At 38.0% G+C, this 19,399-nt stretch overlaps 1 protein-coding gene across 3 annotated transcripts in view; it reads right to left on the reverse strand.

Annotated features, from left to right (window-relative positions):
* Window positions 1-2,217: 2,217 nt before the first annotated feature.
* IGF1 (insulin like growth factor 1) overlaps window positions 2,218-19,399 on the reverse strand; it is a 71,552-nt gene continuing 54,370 nt past the window's right edge. For 2 of the 3 annotated variants that reach the window (XM_016127056.2, XM_016127057.2), the window contains exon 4: window positions 2,218-6,236. In XM_016127056.2, the coding sequence (XP_015982542.1) occupies window positions 6,177-6,236 (60 nt within the window). In that variant the 3' untranslated portion in view covers window positions 2,218-6,176. Of the gene's footprint in view, window positions 6,237-18,369; window positions 18,418-19,399 lie in introns of all 3 variants that reach the window. The other variant, XM_016127055.2, reaches the window with a different exon arrangement.

The raw sequence follows: 19,399 nt of genomic DNA on the forward strand, positions 1-19,399 counted from the left end.
TCAGTTAGTTACATTTTTAGAAGTAATTAGGATTGATATTCCTCTGCCATAAATGAATAATAATTTCAAATACAATCAGAGTTAATTTAATAAAAATATGCTTTTGAACTAAGACATTTGATGAATGACCAATCATTATTTTCTGATTGCAAAGTAGTAGGGAAGATTAATTCAGTGTCTGTAAATTTATTTATCACACTTGGTCTATAAATGTGATAAAAACATATGAAGCAAAATACATGATGTAATCCCATTTCTCATAGTTTATTATTTCTCTTAGCAAAAAGAGATCTGACATGGTATTTGGGGCCCTTGTGTAAACTGAATACATGTTGCATGATGTTTGAAAGTTTTTGATATTTGAATAGACATTTTAATGATACACAGACACAGATAAGAGATGTGAATAGACAGCTTGAGGTTTTGGAGTCCCTCCTGCAGTGTGTTTAGCAGCAGGTACAAGATAAATATCCAAACAAAATCAGATTAAGGGATTAACAGAAGTGGCTTTGCCATGGGTGGATGAGTGGGGCCAGTGGGTGGCTCGGAAGGGATTTTTGGTCCTGTTTTTATTTTTCCTACTTTTATACCAGTGCATTTTGGGCAATAGAAAGTGAGTAATGTTTACTTTTAGGATACAGTTTACATGGGCAATTAAAAAAGGACAGATTCTAAAGATTGTGAAAGGTCAGTTTGAAGGTGATTCTGCAGGGGTGAAGTAGGAGAAACTGTTTCCATCTTAATTCATATTTCAACTGGGCAGTAAGGTTTGGACTTTTGAGGTTTTTTCTAAATTAAAAAAAAAGTTTGTTTGTTTGTTTCCCTTGAAGACCTTGTCAATCAATGACAGCTGAAGAATGGGGAAAAAGAGGGACTGACCGTGTTTAAGTTCAATGTGTAATCATTAGAAGGAACATGTGAAATTTATGTTTTGAAAGAAGCTCTTTTGATTCTAGGGCTTCAGCTTGGTCAGGCCTATATAAAATTTTGAAGCAGACACTAAATGGATAAGGAGTGGGAGGAAAAAAGAGAGTTTCAAAAATTCCTTGGGCCTCTGTCTCATCTATGAGAGGTTTCCTAAAAACGGTGTTTTCCAGACAGGACTTAGTTATTTAAATTGACATCTTTATCTTGTACCATACGCACTTAAAGCTTCAGACAGTCTTTTCATCTCCTTTTTTTTTTTTTAAATAGAAATCACACAAAAAAAGATATGTATGTATCAGTTTCTAATACCTAACAGGAAAGTATTTTATAATATTAAAACAGCGATAAGCAAATATGTACTTACTATAGGATTAAACACTAGCATTGAAAACAAATGAACCAAAAACAAAGAACCAACAGAATTTTCTTTTTGTTTTTGCCCCCTCGGACTCTGGACTTTATAATCATATCGGGAGAGGGAAGTAAAGAATCACAATTCTTCTATTTAAAAATTTTTAAATTAAAAAAAAACGATGCCAGAATGATGCATAAGTCAGATTTATCTTTTGAAAACTTTGATGGGAAAGCCCAGATGATTTGACTGGGAATGCTCTTTCTTATGAAGAGAGCCAAACAGGATCTGTCTCTAATAAATTAGTACAATCTTTTAAGATTAAAAATAGCAAAAACATTTTAAATAGTCTGATTATAGTTTCAATAAGTCAAACATACATTTCTATCTAGCCTATAGTTTTAAAGAGTCTATGTGGGTTTAACTTATTATCCCTCATTCCAATATAAAAAAAAAAAGAGAAAGAACCAAGTCATTTTTGAACATTAAGATATTCATAAAGACTGTATAAAGTAAAAAACAAAAAAACCAAAAACCCCAAAAACAAAAACAAAAAAATCTTCACAGATTGTTAGCCATCTCTTTCAACGATTTCTCATAAATTCTTCTCTTTCCTTATCAGTAGATAACCCCCATCTCATAAGTAGATACTTTCCAACACTTCCCAATGAGATTAGTGATTGCTTTTCATGGGAGCTATTGCTCTTTGAGATGTTTACATGAAAGGAGAATATCTCTTATAAACCAGTAAATGCCAAAGATTTTACTCAAGGGGGATGTGGCAGAAGCTATTTTTAGCAGGTGAATCTATGCATTTTTTGTCTTTGTGTTTATTTTCTCCACTTGCTGAACATTTGTTTTAAAGCAGAGAGCACAAAAAACCAATACATTACTTAATCATCTTTTAGTTCTGCCATTTGCCTATAAGGTCTTTTTTCCCCCCTAATTATATTCCATGTTCTTGATCAAGGTGTTCAGGTTGGGTAACATATTGCTAATTTTGCTGAGTTTGAGAGCCAACAAAATAATGGAGCCTTCTAATTAAAAAAAAAATTCCAATTTCTTCCCCTGCACCCCCAAACTCACAATTTATTGAACAGTCCGCTACTTGTGAGTGATAAAAAGTTGAAAGGTGGTGGTGACTAGACCTAATGCTACTTTATTAAGCCATCTATCTATAGAATTGTTGTTTTTATACTTTAAAAAAATATGTCTATGCTTTCTTTTTTTTTCTTTTTTTCCATTTTTTTAGTCAAGTACTTTCTTAAAGAAACAATAGCACCACATTGGCATAGCTGGCCAAACAATAAATGGGAAAGCAAAATGTGCTACATCTTCCATTTTAAGCATTCTTTCAAGCGCATAAACTACTAACAGAAACCCTGGAGCCACAGTGCATGAGATGGTTTCATCTACACAAACATCGACATTCCCAGAGGGAAAGGATTCTCAGGGAGGCCAGGCTCTTTTTTTTTTTTTTTTTTTTTTAATAAGATTTTTCAAGGAAGTGATTTTTTCTCTGTATTCCACTGGACTCTATGGACGAGTATGTGGGTGTCTGCATGTGTGTGTGTGTGTGTGTGTGTGTGTGTGTGTGTGTGTGTGTGTGTAGGGTGCATGCTGGGAGAGTTTTTCTTTAGCTCTAGAAGAGTCGATTCTGATGGCAAGATGCATCAGCTTTTACAGTGGAGCCTTCGTATCTTAAAATGTTGCAATAATACTATTATACTATTTGGGGAAGTAGAAACAGAAATTTGACCTAGGTATTCAGTATTGTCAGTTAAATTGGAAATAAGCCTGTAAGTTAAAAGCTCATTCTTACCTATAGTTAAGGCTCTTTCATAAACATCTTGATATTGCCTCATTTCAAAATTATGAAGCAAAGCTTATCAAGTTTTGAGTTGTAAAATTTTAGGTGCTCCCTTCTATCAATTCTAGGTCATTCTGCTGTAGTATATAATGATCAACTGACTTTTGGAGTCTACATCAAATTGTTTTCTAATTTTCAACTTATTTGAAAATAAGATAGTGGGTTAATATAATTAATTTTTAATGAGTTGATTTATGATACAGTTGGAGAGGATTATGTGTTGGAAAAGTTAAGAAAGATAGCATGTCTTCACATATCTATGCTTTACTCACTGTTGCATTTTTGGCTGTGAATAGAATTACTAAGTGAATCACATAGGTTACATTCTCAGAATTACCATATCCAGCTAGGTCTGGAAACCCACAGATCTGCAGAAAATTGAATGCTAAGTGTTGCTGAGAATCAGTAATTTTAAAAGGTACACACTGGGAACAAGAAATAAAAACGAGAAGTGCCATTTTTGGAAAAGGGGTCCAACACCTCACTCCACAAAACTCATTTGTCTGGAAAACAGATGAAAGGTAAAAATGACTTATAGTTTCTTTTACATCTGTCCATAGTGATCAGAACATTTCGGTATGCCAGAGGTGCTCATTTCAAAAACACTGTGACTGAGGATTAAAATATTTGTTGACTGAGCAGGGGCGCCTACAAAATCGGCCTTCTTTATGCATATGTTTTGAGATCCAGGAAGTCTTTTCAAAAAATTTTTCTGAGCCTCTGAACCTTGAGATGAACCAGTGGGATGAAAACTAAAGATGTCATTTTTGTTTTCCATGTACATTTTCCAAGAAAAAAAGGGATACAATATACATGAAATAATCAAGCCTGGTTACTTTTCACCAAAATGTTCTAAGGCAGAAAAAAGGATCTGAATGCTAGATGATTCTTTGTTTTAATAAAATCTTGATGTGTAGACAAGGGACATTTTCTCAGCCAGCATGTGCCTGTCCTCATGATTGGATTTTCTTGATACCAATTTTTGGTTGAATGGATAAGACACATCTATAGAAGGCTAGGGGTCACTCTTAAGCAGACATGAGGAAAAATTTCTAGTTATGAAGGAAATTTTTGTCTCTCAACTAGCAATTCTAGTCAAGCATATTTTAACAAGAAAAAATTTTAAAATATGTATGTATATGTATATACAGCCGAGGATAAGAGCAAAATTTATTAAAGTAATTTTGCGACTTTTTATTAGATATTTTTTCAACATTTGAAATCTTGTGCCATATTTTTAGATTGCCTAAAGAGAAGGAATAGCTGCATTTTTCAAAATGAATAGGGTATCATTTATAATATTAAAAGAAGTATTACTTACTAGATTACTAGTAACTGCTTGGAAGAGTCAGTGAGTGCTAACAAATACCCTCTCACTGGTAGAAATCTTTTTGTTTTTCTGTTTTTCTTTTTCTTTCTCTCTGGTACTTTGGATTCTTAAATCCAAATGCAGAATTCAAAATGTAAATCAAATGCTTGTAACTTATTTTGAAAACTGTTTTAAAAGAGATCAAGTGGTTAGTTTTTAACAGCTAGTTAGCTGGATAGCTTCACTGACAAGAGTTGGCATGTCAGGAGCATTTGGCTAATCAATTTCCTAGTTATGCTATGAATGAGTTGTTTATAGAATTCCTTGCATCCGAGCAACTCAAGGGCTCTGATCTTGTACCTTCATAGCAACCCAGGTTAAAAATTTGGAGCTTTTTAAAAATTCTCATACCACCCCTGTGAGGTAGGTAGATGACATATTGCCCCCATTTTGCAGATGAGGAAACTGAGGCACAGAGAGGTGAAGTGACTTGCCCAAGGTCACAAAGTGGTGAGTCTGTGGCCAGGTTGGCAGATGTTTGTTTCTTCAGCAAGAAAAAGCCAGGACTGATAAAATCCAAGCCTTCTGCTTTTTCCACTCCTCTCTGGACTTGCCAGACAAATTTGCATCATTGGACTTTTGTCTTAAGTTTCTCGTGGAAGGCATAATTGGGGGATCTTCGCCCTCTGTCCCAGATGGATGGATTTTTAGTACCCTTCCTCTTCGTGTCATTTTTGGCTCCAAGTTTCCTTTTTTTGTTTTGCTTTCACCTTTTATCGTTTTGGCCAGACTCTTTCATATAACAAACTACAAAATAGCACCATTGTACTAAAAAACAGAGTTTTACATACTGTTTGATATATCCTGTATTGTTGATATGCGAAATTTACATAGTGCTCTATATGGAAAAAATCAAAAGAGAGAAGTTACTAACCAGGTTGCACACTAACTCATCATCGGAGGAACTGTTGAGAGTTTGAGACTTTCTATGCTTGAAACATACACCTAAAAATGTTTGGCCTCAAAGTTACAACTATTTGCATTTCTCTTTTAGCAAGATGTGGAAAAATAAAGCTTTGTGTCTAAAATAAATGCATCCAACTTACATTTGGTACAAATGCCACAGACAGAATCTTGTGGGTTAAAAATTGGTGTGCTACTTGACTTTTTCTGCTGCTATGGAGGAGGCCAGATTCGGCAAATATAAAGGTGATGTGGGGGCCTGGCGGAGATGGACAAATGAGATTATCCGACACTGTAAAACAAACAGCCTGTGTTACATAGAGAGAAGTGCAAATTAAAAATAATTAATAAACCACTTCGATAAGGCTACTGAATGAATAGCTCCAGCCAAGGTTCAGGGACAAATTTAGTGCAACTGGATCTAGACAACGCCCATGCATTTGTGGCTCTTGAGAGGCAGGGACTAAGATATATAGATTTATATATATTTTTTCTCTATAGAACATTATTGATAAAGGATCAACAGCAATCTATCAACCCCAGGACCATTTTTGCAAGGTGCAAAGCTTTTAACAATCACTCCTAAAGACAATGTTGAAATATTTACTTGTGTATTTCATTGGGGGGAATGCCCATCTTTTGAAATGTTATTAAACTTATTTTTTGGTAGGTCTTCTGGTGTTTAACAGGTAACTCGTGCAGAGCAAAGGATCCTGCCGGTGGCACGTCATTCTTCACTCTTCGGGAAGGTCTTCCTACATTCTGTAGTTCTTATTTCCCGCACTCCCTCTACTTGCATTCTTCAAATGTACTTCCTAAAAATAAGAAGGAAAAAGTGACGTTAACTTGATGAAGTTTTATGTACTCTACCCATCTATTTCTAACTTTGGGTCTCACCCTTTCATATCTTATGGCTCACCAGCCAATCAAACAGAGGGTTCGGGTCCGGTTTTTCTGAGAAAGCCGTATATAAGTAAACAGACCTTTCATTTTTAGTTTTACCAAATCTCAGTCAAGCTACTTCTCTGTACATGGGGACTACAGATTTCTTTATAACCACACACAAAAAAATGTGTTTCTGTTTGTCTGCTGTTATCACAGATTCACTGATGGAAAAGAAGGCCTGAAAGATCCAGTTTTCTGGCCAATAGCATCTTTCTTGGTGAGAAAAAAAAAATCACATTTCTGGGATCATTCTCTGTTGCTTTATTGCATTTTGTCCTGCTATTTTTTATAAAAAGAGGATTTTTTTTTTCCCCATTTATCCCCCCCCCCTTTGGAGAAAGGCAGAATTTTAGTAGTAGAATTGAAAAATTTTGTAATTGATTTAGAATTTGTAAAATCACAGACATACTGAGCCGGGCTCAAATCCTAGCTCTTTCATTTTCTAGCTATGTAAACTTGTGCAAGTGACAATTGCTTGTGTCTCAATTTAATCCATAAACTAGGATAAACTAGGGGGCAAAAAAACTAGGAAAAAAAGATTTTTAAGAGTGTATAAGATACTCAAAACTAGGAAAATACTAAAGAATGAAACGGAAACTAATGAAAAGAAAGCCATATGAGATATTTAATCTCTAGTTTTCCCCTCAAGCCAAATCAATCCCAGGTCTCCAGGAGAAGAAATTCAGGTATCTACTGTGCTTCCCTCTTCAAATTCATGAGAACTGAAGTTACATTGACCAACTATATAGATCTTATCCTTTTCCCCAACAGGGAGATTCTTTTTCTTTTGTCTCAAAGCTGAGGTGTCAAGTGTGAAGTTCGAGCAGAGGCATCCAGCCTGCTTCTTCTGGGTCCATCTCCGCATCGCAGCAAAGCCACTTGAGGATTGCCAATGCTGCTCCAAGCAGCATGGTTCCCATGCATGCCCGCGCTTGGTTGAGGCCATTCAAAACCAGCTGGGATGTCGTCTGGTTTGCATTTGGCTCTCTTCCCAGGCTTTCACATGTGACTTCTTTGTTGCACACAATGACAGTGGCAAAACAAAAGCACTCAGGGATTTGGTCTCAGTTGCATCTGTTGCTTTGCTCATTGTCTTAATTTAATTACTCTGGCCACTTTTGACAATGGGCAGCAAGTGGAGGCATGTCAGAAGCAGCCCTCGGAGCTGGCACCCACCTTCTGTGCACTCCTTGAAGGGTTATGAAACTGTCCCACATTCAGCCAAGCAAAAACTTTTCACTTCGACGGCTTGTCCAAGACAAATAAACCAGCTGAAGCTGTTTCTAGTATGCAACTAGACAGATTTTTGAAAGGAAAACAGTAGTGAGTAAATACTGTTTCCTCTTGACACCAGGGAAGGTAAGATTATTATTAAAAAAAAGAAATGTTGCTCCTCTAGCTCACCAGGGTTGGTTGAGGAAATTTATTTCTCTGAAGGGGTTAATCAACTCGTCACAGAATAAGTTTGCAATATGTGTAATTACACATTGTGTAGCACACACTGTTATATTTATAAAGCCAGAAAAGACCCTGAAGGGGTCATTCACATTCTCCTATTATTTCTTGGCCCTCACCCTAGCTCCTAGTATTCCAAAGAAGAGCTACCCACACACTTTTTTATTAAGAAGGTCACTGAGAGCTAATAACAATGGCAAAAATAATACTCTTGATTAATATTTGCAGGCACTTTGCAGTGTATACAGCAATCTCACTGAATCCTCACAACCACCTCTTCAGATGATGTTATATCCATCCGTCTCATTTACACTTTGCGGCTTCCTAAGATTTAGTAAATTGCTTGAGGTCACGTAGGAACAAATTGATAGACCAAGAACTACTAATAAAACAATTTATTATTTTAATCAAAGAATAACAATTCCTTCACTTGGACATTTATACTGTGCTGGATAGTATGTTCATTGAATATATTTTCTTATCTATTTCTGCTAGTTAGTTTGGAGATAGGTACTAGTGTCTTGGCCAGTTTTACCTTTAAAGAATATTAAGCTTATAAAAGCTAAACAACTTGCCTAATTTCTTTATGGCAAAGATGTGACCAGTGTTGGGATTTGCACCAGTTCCTTCTGATTCTGGAACTCACCAGTTAGCTGTTCCACATACTGCCTCACCAAGAGGTAAAACAATATCTGGTCCCTCAAGGTCCAAATCTCTCTCCAGTAACAATAATTGATAATGTCATGAGCTGCTCATGATCCCAGACAGTGGTAGATGCTGGTTTGGAGGGCAGGAAAGACTCTAAACTAGGGGCCATGGGTGCCCTCCCTTACCACAAGTATGAGCTGAGCCCTTTTCTACAGCATTTGATAGAGGATAGTAGCACAGTATTCAGTTAGCAAAAGCTAACCCCACAGATATATAAAGCCTTCTTTTCTTCCTGCCTATCTCTGAGATTTTGCCTGAGAGACAGACTCTAAAAGAAGGATGATAATAGGCTCTTTAAATTTCGGGGAGGAAGCAGTGATATTTTCAATAGACTATGTTTCCATCTCCACCCACTCCAAACAAGTTCAGTATTGTATGACATGAAGTCTAAGAAAAGCCTGGCACCCTATAAAAAAGGCTAGGAAAATACCGTCCAGCATGGAAAATTAGCAGCTAATTGTATAGCATAAAGTCCTAATTCAACACTGACCTTCTCTTAAAAAGGGCAAAATAGGGAGGAAAATAAAAGAGCAGCAGATGATTGAAGAGAGGGTCCAGACATCGGATCTTTACCTGTTAAAAAGTATGTGCTCTAGCCATTTCCCTGGCTTGGCCTAGAGACATGTGAAATTGTGGATGACAATTTAGATGTCTCAGTATCAACTTTGATTTCTCTTTACTTTGAGGAATCATAAGTTTAAATTCAGGAGAGTTAGGTCAGTCTTGCCCCTCTGGGAGCCAAACAGAGTGAGTGTTGTGTGATTTGCTCAGCACTTTGGGATGTGATTTTTAAAACCAAAGGTCAAGGTGCACATTTCGAGAGATTTGCATTCCTGGTAGACTGGCTGCTGCTTTAACAAAGAGTGAGGCGTGTGTAGACAGTGTTTGTCTTCCCAGCCCCTTGTTGTTGTTGTTTTCTTTTCTGAAATCCACCTCATCTTACTTTCTATATGGTTAAGGCCATTTTTTCTAATATAACCCTCTCCTCTGGCTACAGTGGATTGGCCCAGGGTAGGCCCTGCCCGTAAGCCTCAAAACTGAGTGTGGTAAGGCAGACTTATTCCTGGGACACACAGGCCTTCTTTATTAGCCAGCTCTGACTCAATTTGCTGAACTTTGCTTGGGCTGTATGGTGGTCTAGGGCATGGGTTCCCAACCCCTAGGCTGTGGACCAGTACTGGTCTGTGTCCTGTTAGGAACTGGGCTGGACAACAGGAAGTGAGCAGTGGGCAAGTGAGCGAAGCTGCATCTATATTTGCAGCCGCTCCCCAGTGCTAGCATCACTGCCTCGGCTCCACCTCAGATCATCAGGCATTAGATTCTCATAGGAGCACCCGTCCCTAGAGCCAAAAAGGTTGGGGACCACTGCTCTAGGGTGCTTCCACCTTATCTTCTCTCTCTCTCTCTCTCCTTTGCTTGGGGTCAGACTTGCATTGCATTCTGACGGCTTGACTAGACTTCCCTGATTCTTTTATTTCCTTCCATACAGGCATTTCCCCTAATAAAATCCTTGCTCATTTAACCTGGTCTCATCTCTGTTTGAATCTCAGCTCCCCACACAGGAATTGTGTGACCTTTGGCAATCGCTATGCTGTTCTCGCCTTCTCAGTTTCCACTTCTGCAAAATTGAAGTGTGGAGTAATAACACCCACCTCTGCATGTCGTTATGACTGCATGTGATCTCTCTCACACATTTACCTGGCGTAGAGAGATATCGACAGTCGCATGCAGGAGAGCCTACCGCTTGAAGGGCCCATTGGCTTACTTCCATTTTGTGAACTTGAGTGTTGGCAGCGTTAGTCTATTCTGGCTTCGGTGCTGTCACGTGTCCACTCTGGGCCTACTTTTGTTAGAGCATTAATATGCCGTAAAGTAAATTATGCATGTGTTTGTTTCCCCACTAAAAAGTAAGCTCCTGGAAGGGAGGTAGCAAAGTTCCTTCACCTCCGTATCTTCCCCTGATGGATGGTGCTTTGAGCAAAGTAAGATAGGGGAAAATACTGGTTAAATTAATTTAACAATTGGTGGGATGGAGTTCAGGTCAACAGCAAGCCTTGAAGGGCTACCTGCTTCCTGCTGTGCTCTGAACAAGAGCACATAGCACAGAGCCCTCTCCTGTCTTGGAACTTATGATTGGCAGGTGTGGTTCCAGTTAGTTACTGCTCCAGTCAGATGTAGTTACTGTTGTCAAAGCACATCCCTTACTAGGGTGCTGCCCTTTCTCTGGGCACATCCTGGGTGCCCAGAACTCCCTTGAGTGCTGGGATATCACCTGCACAGCTCTTTTTTCTAGTGATCGGTACATCCCTAGGAAACCCTAGGAATTAGGGACCTTGCTTGAATTCATCCCATCATTATTGTACAATGATCTCAACCTAACAACTTTGTCACTCTTCAAAGGATACCACCTGACTCTTTTGCAAATTTTTCTTCTTATGATGTAAGAAATCACTACCAAAATGGTTTAAAAGCCTGGAAAAAGAAGAAGAAAAATGCCGAGGGGCATTTTCCCTCACTGGCAAGAGGTATTTCTGTTGCCTTTAATAGTCTTGAAAGATGTAAAATACTTCAGGGTTCACAGTCACTTAGACTGTTGATTTTATGGGCAGCTTGTTTAGTTAGCTGTTTGTGTATGTGTTACATTTTTAAATTAAAAAAAAAAAAAAAGTTTAAGCACACGATCTTTCCCAGAGAGAGTTGATTTTGGAATTGCCGAAAGGTTCAAATGTTGTGGCATTTAAAAAAGTAAAACGCCAGATTCTAGCAATTTCACTGATTCGTGCTAAAGATTCAGCACAATTTTACCTAAAAAATGGATTTATTTATTTTTTTCTCTTAAGACTCCAAAATGTCATTATTTCATCTGACGTACAACTTATGTAAGAAATTTAAACTAACGTGTGCAGTAATTTATATTACAATGTTCTAGGGAGATGTGAGGTCCAGAGTTCTTATGTTTTAGTGTCATTTCAACGCAAAAGTGACGAGTCAACAGGATTAGTAGGAGAGGGTGTAGTCCTCTTCCACTCACACTTTGTGTGTGTGACAAATCTGGGCAGAACGTTCAAATACTGTGTTCTAAATTTTCCTCGTCACTGAATTGAGAGAAATTTTGGACGTTTGGAAGGCTCTTCTGAACTTTGAGGATGAATAAAATAATACTATGACAAGTTAAAGTGATTTGCATCTGTTTGAGGTTGATGGGACCTTCCGCATATAAAAGCAAACATGCATGGAGCCAGCCAGTACTTTTCCAAGACAGAAAATGGCATGAGATAATTCATGCATGTATACGGTTTTAAAAATCAGAATTGTTATATTGTGCCAAAAGCACCTCAAAAGTAGTACCTCCATCCCGTGTTCTTTGAAGAAAGAAACAAATATTATTTACTCAAGAGATAAACCAGAGCATCCAATAGTGGCCTAAGTCAACGAATACTGACAAAACAATAATGCTGTGTATTTTGATTGAGTCATTTATAGTTTTCATATTTCCTAGTCCTGCAATACTTCATGAACTTTTCAAGCATGCCACACTCACAGCATGACATAAATATTACATGTTCTCAAGTCTACAGTTGTAGGCTGATTAGGAATCCTTACACAGCCTTCAACTTGCCATTGTCTTGCTCCTAATCATTTGAGTTTTTTGTCTTACCGTCACTGTTATCTACAGCTGTGAAATTAGCACATCCTATTTTCATAGATGGTAGAACTCGTTGGTCTTTGATTACTTGACCTCTTGGAATTGGCCAGACAGAAAGCCACATGCGAACGTTTATGTATTTTACATAAAATTTTGTAAAAACTTTTGGCATAGGAATCCCAGCTTGGAAGCCTGGGCCTTATGGCCTGTTTGGTTTTGATATCAACTCTCTCAGTCTCTCATTGGGAGCTTTGGAGCTATTCAACCAGAGAGAAGAGTTGCCATCATACTCAGACTGTCATAGGTCTTGCTCATAGCAGTGGAAATTCTCACAATGCCAGTTATAGGAGCCAAGGAGGACAATATAAACCATTGCTATCTCTTCTCCAGAGTGACAGTGACGCATGCCTACCCGAATAAATGTATATTCCATTATCTGATTCAGTGGGAACAAAGTGTATGCCAGAGTGAACAGAGGAAGTTAGAGGTTTATGGTTGCAGAAGGGGAAAGTGGAGGAAAATACATGAGGTAGTTGTTGCCAATAATTCATTCTCTAATAGAAGTAGGGGCAGGGGATGTTGGAAGGAAGACTGGCTGGATGCATTGACCCTTGATTGTGCTTGGTTAAGAATTAGACCTGGAAGTTTTGAAAGCTGCATATTGCTTCTATGTGAAAGTTACTGGTTTCTGATGTATAGGGCCACTCTCCATAGATCAGATTGGAGTGGTTGAAGTCCTTGGATTCTTAGAAGGTAAAATAAAAAAGAAAACCAACTTCTTTCTGCCCCTTTAATAATTTTTCTTTTAGTTCCTGAATAATATTTAATTTAGGACTAGAACCTGGACCTTTCAGAAGACCAAAGAATCATACATTCCCTTGAATAATGATTAGGTTTTATAGAGGGATTTATCTTCACTGAAAAAAAAAGCCAGGAAACTGTTTTCACCTATAATTTTGTAATGTGATTCCCCCTAAATTCCTAGTGGATACAACAAACACAAAACTACACACGTGTGTGCCCACACATACACACATAATAAATAATCTCTCCCTACCCCCCCCCCCCAAAAAAAAACCCTATTTGCTATAGTTAATTATAAATTGTAAATTACCACCAAGGACATTTAGAATTAAAATTAGTTGGATGCACCTTTAGCATTCTTATTTTTATAGAACCACTACTGTTTCAAAAGAGTTAGTGTCCTGATCAAAGGGTCTTAAAACTATAACCACATGGGTTAATACAACAGAGATGGGAGTTTTCCAGAATGTTTTCTAGCTCTCGTTACTTATGTAGCAAGAGCCCATTGCAGCCATAGTTGCGTTCCTAGTGTGGCGGGAACTCATGACTGCTCTCTGGAACACCAGACATAGATTCACAGACTCATTGTCCCACGTCTCTCATTGCCCTGTTGTTTTCAATTTCTATTTCTCTCTTCTTAAGTTTAAACGTAGGTCTCTATTTCTTAACCATCTTTTGCAATTGTTGGATAAAAACAAGGCAGCACTAAATGAGTTAAAAGAGTCTCACTAAAAAAGACTCCCAAATATGTGGGCATTAGGGAAATTACTCAGGCTTCAGTTAGGCCCTCAAAGATAAGAAGGCAGTTTTGATCTTGCAGGTCTGGAAGTTCAGTGGCCACTGAAGAACCTTTGCTAACCTTACCTGCTCCTTCTTTAAAAGTAGACTTATCTTGTTTAGGTCAATAAATACTGTCACTGATTTTGAAAGGAATTCGTAACCAATGAGCGTACAACCTGAGGATATTCCAAACTTCATTAAAAGCATTCTGCTTCATCTAAAACAATTTATCTTCTCATTGCTACCGAAGACTTCCACTTTAACTTCAGACTATTGATTTAGCCCTTGGATTAAAAGTCAGCTCTCTGTTATCTAGTAAATATTGCAAAAATATTCCCTTCGTAGGCAAAGAGAATAAACCCCATCTGCTCCCATGGATGCTAATAAACTTGAGAAATTACAAAATGTATTACTTAAGAAAATGTTGTTTTCGTTGGTGGTTGGTGGGAGGGAGGTGGTCAGGGGAATGAGGGGAGAGAAGGGGAGAGGCTCTGAAAGCTCATATCTTTGCCTCCTTTTCCACCCTTACACGCTATAGCACTCACATTAGAAGCTATATGAGGTTTTGTTTGTTTTCAAGAGATGTTTGAAAGAAGATCAAATGCTTGTGAAAGGCACTGCATCGGCAGCCCTAGAAACTGAAATGTCCCGGAAGCTGTGTGAGCCCGGAAATATCCCACATTTCTATTTATTTTGGCAATTTTACTTAAAACGAGTAAGAGCTGGAGTTCATGCTACAATTAAATTTTCTTCAGGCACCATGAAATGAAAACACGTATTACATTTGATTTTAACTGGTTGAGAAAAATGGTGGTTTTCTGAAAGTTCATTCTGTGACCTAAAAATAAAAGTTAAGGCTTCCTCACATGGGACGGCCCAGTTTCCTTTTAACTTGTAATTATTTGCAGAACTGGAGTTCTCTAGTTGGAAGGGGTCTTAGGTCACTGAGTTCTCTTTTACCATCATATGCTTGAAACCCACTACCATGTCACTGAAAAGTGTTGGCAAACTTGGGATTGAAGGTTTGGGTGATATAAGACCAAATTCTATTTAAGGAGACCTATTACTTTTTCAGATGACTCTAATTTTTAGAACTAAAGGAAGTAATATTAACTAAAACTTTAATAGTGCTTACTATGTATCAGCACCAAGTTACACAGTATAATATATATTCATACACAAACACATCCACACACAATCTCAAATCCTTATAATTGTGTGAGGTAGAATTAGTTATTATCCCCATTTGACAGATGAGGAAACTGGGGCACAGATAAGTTATATGATTTGCCCAAGGTCACACTACTAGTAAGAGAGACAGAATTTGAACCTAGGCAATCTGATTCTGGAGTCTGTGTTCTTAACCCACTCACTATGTTTTATTGCCTCTTCAATCTTTATCATTCTCCTTCATGTCTAGCACAGAGTTTTGAGCATTGTAGGTGCTCAATAAAAAATACTTTTGAAAAATTTTATTTCAGGAACATAAGTATTTATTTACATATTTCTATTAGTTTTATATAGGATCATCAATTTTCCCTAAGAGAAACAACCGAAACAGTAGAATTTTAAATGACTATACTCTGCCTACTTCAAGAAATCATGAAAAGGACTAATAGTTACATAACATTCACTCTAAAGTTCTCAGACAATTGCCATTGTTAGCAGTAGGTTCTTGAATGATTTTACTTTAGGTTAGAGAATGAAATTCTAAACATGCAACACTTGTGTAAGCACAATCCCTTTTTAACTCTGTACTTGCCTCACTTTCCTACACAAAGACAAGAGTAATGTCATCTCAGCAGTCTTATGTATTTTTATATCTGTCTTTCTACCACTGTTCCCCTGCCTACATCACCCATTTGTCCAACCGTCCACCCATCTCATCCCATTCCTTCCATCTATCCATCCATCCATTCATCTCATCTCATCTCATCTCATCTATCTACCCATCCAGCATTATATGCTGTGTATCAGTAGGTGCTTAGTATTGATACTAGATTCTTCCTGTTTACTTGGTTCATATTATTCAGATATCACGTGTAGACATTCAGGATGATAGCCTTAGAATTGATAAAAACTCATTCCAAAAGAAGTGGTTTTAATCCATAGTCTGGGAGTTAAGCATTCTTAACCAGAAAGTTCTATTGCTTTTTTTTTTTCTTTTAAGTCTTTGTCTTACTTCTTCTTAAAAGAAGTTCATCATTGGGTATAATTATGGTTTATCCAAAGCTTTGAGTTATAATTGACATTTTTTTCAGTTATCAGTTGAAGAGGGGAGAGATAATCTTCTAACAAGGGACTTTTCCATAGGATGCAAACTGTTAATTTTTTTTGCTGAACTGTGGTCACTTGAAGAACCATCTGTGTTTGTTGGCTACTCTCAGTTGGTAGTTGCAGTAGGTATTTGCCTGCGCCTGAGGCTAGTTCTAAAGCATGGATATCTTTGTGGGAGAACTCAGCATCTTCTGAATAAGGTGGCTAACCAGATGAGCTCAGGCATCAGCCTGGCTTTCTTCTGCTCTGATAAGCCAGGATCCACTTTGCAACCACAACAGCAGTGGCTTGGATCCCATCTGGGGCTTCTACATGCTTCTGATTGAACCTTTTCCTTCTAGATTGAGCCTTGGGCATGTCCATATATTATATATTCTGAGTTTTTAATGAACCATGGAGGAAGGATGACTCCGAAGTAGAAACCATGGCAGGGCCATGAAGGACCAGGAAGAAAGGAGGTTCCTTTATACATGACATCTTCACAGCAGGCTACTTGGATGAGACGTGTCACTTTTTTGGTTTAGTCTTCTTAATCATTTGGCTGAACACTTACCCTCTCTCAGCTGTAATAATTCATAATTTGGATGTTCTTGAGACTTTTTGCTTTATTATTTATGAAGACTCTAACCCTATTGTTTAAATCAAGGATGGTGAAGGAGAAGATCTCTAAGACCTACATTCTGTGATTTTGCTTAGCTTTTCTTTACCTTCAGGGGAATCCAGCACCCTTGCTCTCCTTCATGCCCTTCCTTCCGGTGGAAAAATATTAAATTAGTGGGAAACTTCACATGGTTACTTCTGCCCCATCTTTTCCTTTTGGAGTTCTTATTAGTCTATGCCGATTATGTGTGTTCTTTACTGGCCTACATTTTTATCCATTTCTGGATTTTAGTATCATTATCTTTAAAATAAAGTGATTGAACCAAATAATTTTTAAGGATTTTTGCAGCTCTAACATAACACAGTCCTAGTATTTTTATGAAGCAGAAACTCATAGGATTTCAGACTTAAAACTCTAGGTAGGTTGTGTGTGTGTGTGTGTATATGTGTGTGTGTGTGTGTGTGTGTGTGTTTGAGAGAGAAAGAGAGACATAAACACAGAGAGACACAGAGTAGGGGAGAGTTTTATAGGAGATGGAATCAGAAGGCAGTATAATCAGATAGTAGAAGTCTTCTGTCATGGACTGAATTGTGCCCCCAACCCTGAAATTGATATGTTGAAATCCTAATCCACAGTATCTCAAAATGTGATGTGTTTGCAGATAAGGTCTTCACACATCTAATTAAAATAAAATGAGGTCATTATGGTGGGTCCTAATTCAATGTGACCAGTGTCATAAGAAGAGGAAATTTGTGCACAGAGATATGTACAGAGGGAAGACGGCATGAAGACACAGAGAGAAGAAGGCCAATTGTAAGCCAAGAAGGGAGGTCTGGAACAGACCCTTTCCTAACAGTTCTCAGAAAGAATCAACTCTATCAATGTCTTGGACTTTCAGCTGCCATAAGTATGTGAAAATAGATTTCTGTTGTCTAAGCCAACTTACTTTGTAATGGCACCCCTAGCGAACTAATACATCTTTTATATTTGATTACAAAGTGCAAAAGAAAAAAAAAGTTGAATGACCTCTTCTCATAGGTTATCTCACAGGCCTGTAGGCAAATACTGGATGCCCTTTGGCCTAAACCTGAACTTGACTAAGAAATGCAGCCTCCAATGACACTGTAGGAACGGAAATCTGGGAACTTCTATGACACAATTCAGTCTTGCTGAGAATTTGGGGATAATATTTAACTCTGGACATATATTGACATGAGCAATTCTTCAGTAATAGATTCACACAAAATTTTAAAATGCATATTAAAAAGCCTTGATTTTCTATTTTAATTTTTATTTAATTGATTTTGGGGGGAGGAAAATGTTGCTTATTTGCCTCTTTTATAATGTTTACTCTTTTCTCATTCTCACCACCATCTTTCTTTGGACATATTTGAGCATTACGTTTTTCTTTTCTGTTTTCTCCACTTTTGTTAGCCACATTCTACAACAGGTTACTCTTCCTTCCGTCACGTCCATTCTCTAGCTCCACTGGGCCTACCGTTCTTCATTTCCTATATGGCACTTCCCACTTTTCCTTATCGCCGTCTGTGTCTCTCTTATTGTCCTTGCCTCTGTCTGCTTTTCTCCTGCATTTCCTTTTTTTGTCTCTGTGTTCAGTTTCTAGCTCCATTCTCTCCATTCTCCCTCCTCTGCTCTTTCTTCTTTCCTTTCATCTGCTGACTTGCTTCTGTTCCCTCCTTCTGTTCCCCTCCTGGGTGTTTCTTTGGCCCACCTTTTTCCTCTGAGACTTCGTTTTCTTGTTGGTAGATGGGGGCTGATACTGTAAACATCACAAAAATAACTACATTGAGAACAGGCGGTTCCCTTGCTGTCCCAGAAGACAGAGCCTTTGAGTCAGCCCAGAATGCCTGGGCTCCAAGGGTTACGGGAGACAGCACTGGTGCTAGAGAGATGTAGAGATGTCTAGACTTTAGTCACAAGACCCAACATTCCAGAACTGTGGGACTCATCTCTGACTGTCACCTTCTCCCCAATCAGAAATTAAGAGACACTGGGTCACCTGGGAAAGAAGAATTAACCTACCTTCACCATCCCTGGCCCAACTTTCCAGTCAGGTTCATCTAAAAGTAACTTCTTGCTCCCTGACCTTTGGCTGCTGTGTTCTACGTGCACCAGGTTGTGCCCGGTCCCTTTCCATCACTCAAGGTGGCTCCCTGGGGTCACGTCTCTGCTCAGCCTTACTAGTCCTCCTCCAGCCTCAGCTGCAGTTCAGGACCAGGAAGTGGCAAAGGTGTCCTTGTGAACTTCTTGGTCTCTTATCTTGGGCTTTCTGCACAATGCTAGTTTTGGCTCCAAAGGTTAAAACTACAGGTTGTTGGTTTTTTTTTTTCTTCTTGTTAATATTATTGAGTCCCCAAGGAGACCTAAAAATTAGAGCTTTCACTGTACTCAATCTTCCTCTCTTTCCTCCCTCACTTTCCTTTTAGCTCTCAGTCTTTCAACGTAATGACTAAAATTTTAGTAATTCATTTGTATTCATTGTTCACTCATTCATTCGCTCATTCGACAAAACTTTATTGTGACTAATGTGCATCAAGTGATTTGTATGTTATCAATGGCAAAGACAGTACCTTTAAGGTCTGTTTACAGTCTAGCTCTTAGATAAAGACATCTGCAGATTTTGATCATTAGATATTTCTAGATATTCTTTGAACCAAAAGAAATTTCTAATTTTAATGTTTTTTAAAATTATATTTGCCACTGAATGTGAATTTCAAATAGTTCCCAGTTTAGAGTATTTT

Source organism: Rousettus aegyptiacus, unplaced genomic scaffold, assembly GCF_014176215.1.
Source record: "Rousettus aegyptiacus isolate mRouAeg1 unplaced genomic scaffold, mRouAeg1.p scaffold_m13_p_2, whole genome shotgun sequence".
Classification (NCBI taxonomy): domain Eukaryota; kingdom Metazoa; phylum Chordata; class Mammalia; order Chiroptera; family Pteropodidae; genus Rousettus; species Rousettus aegyptiacus.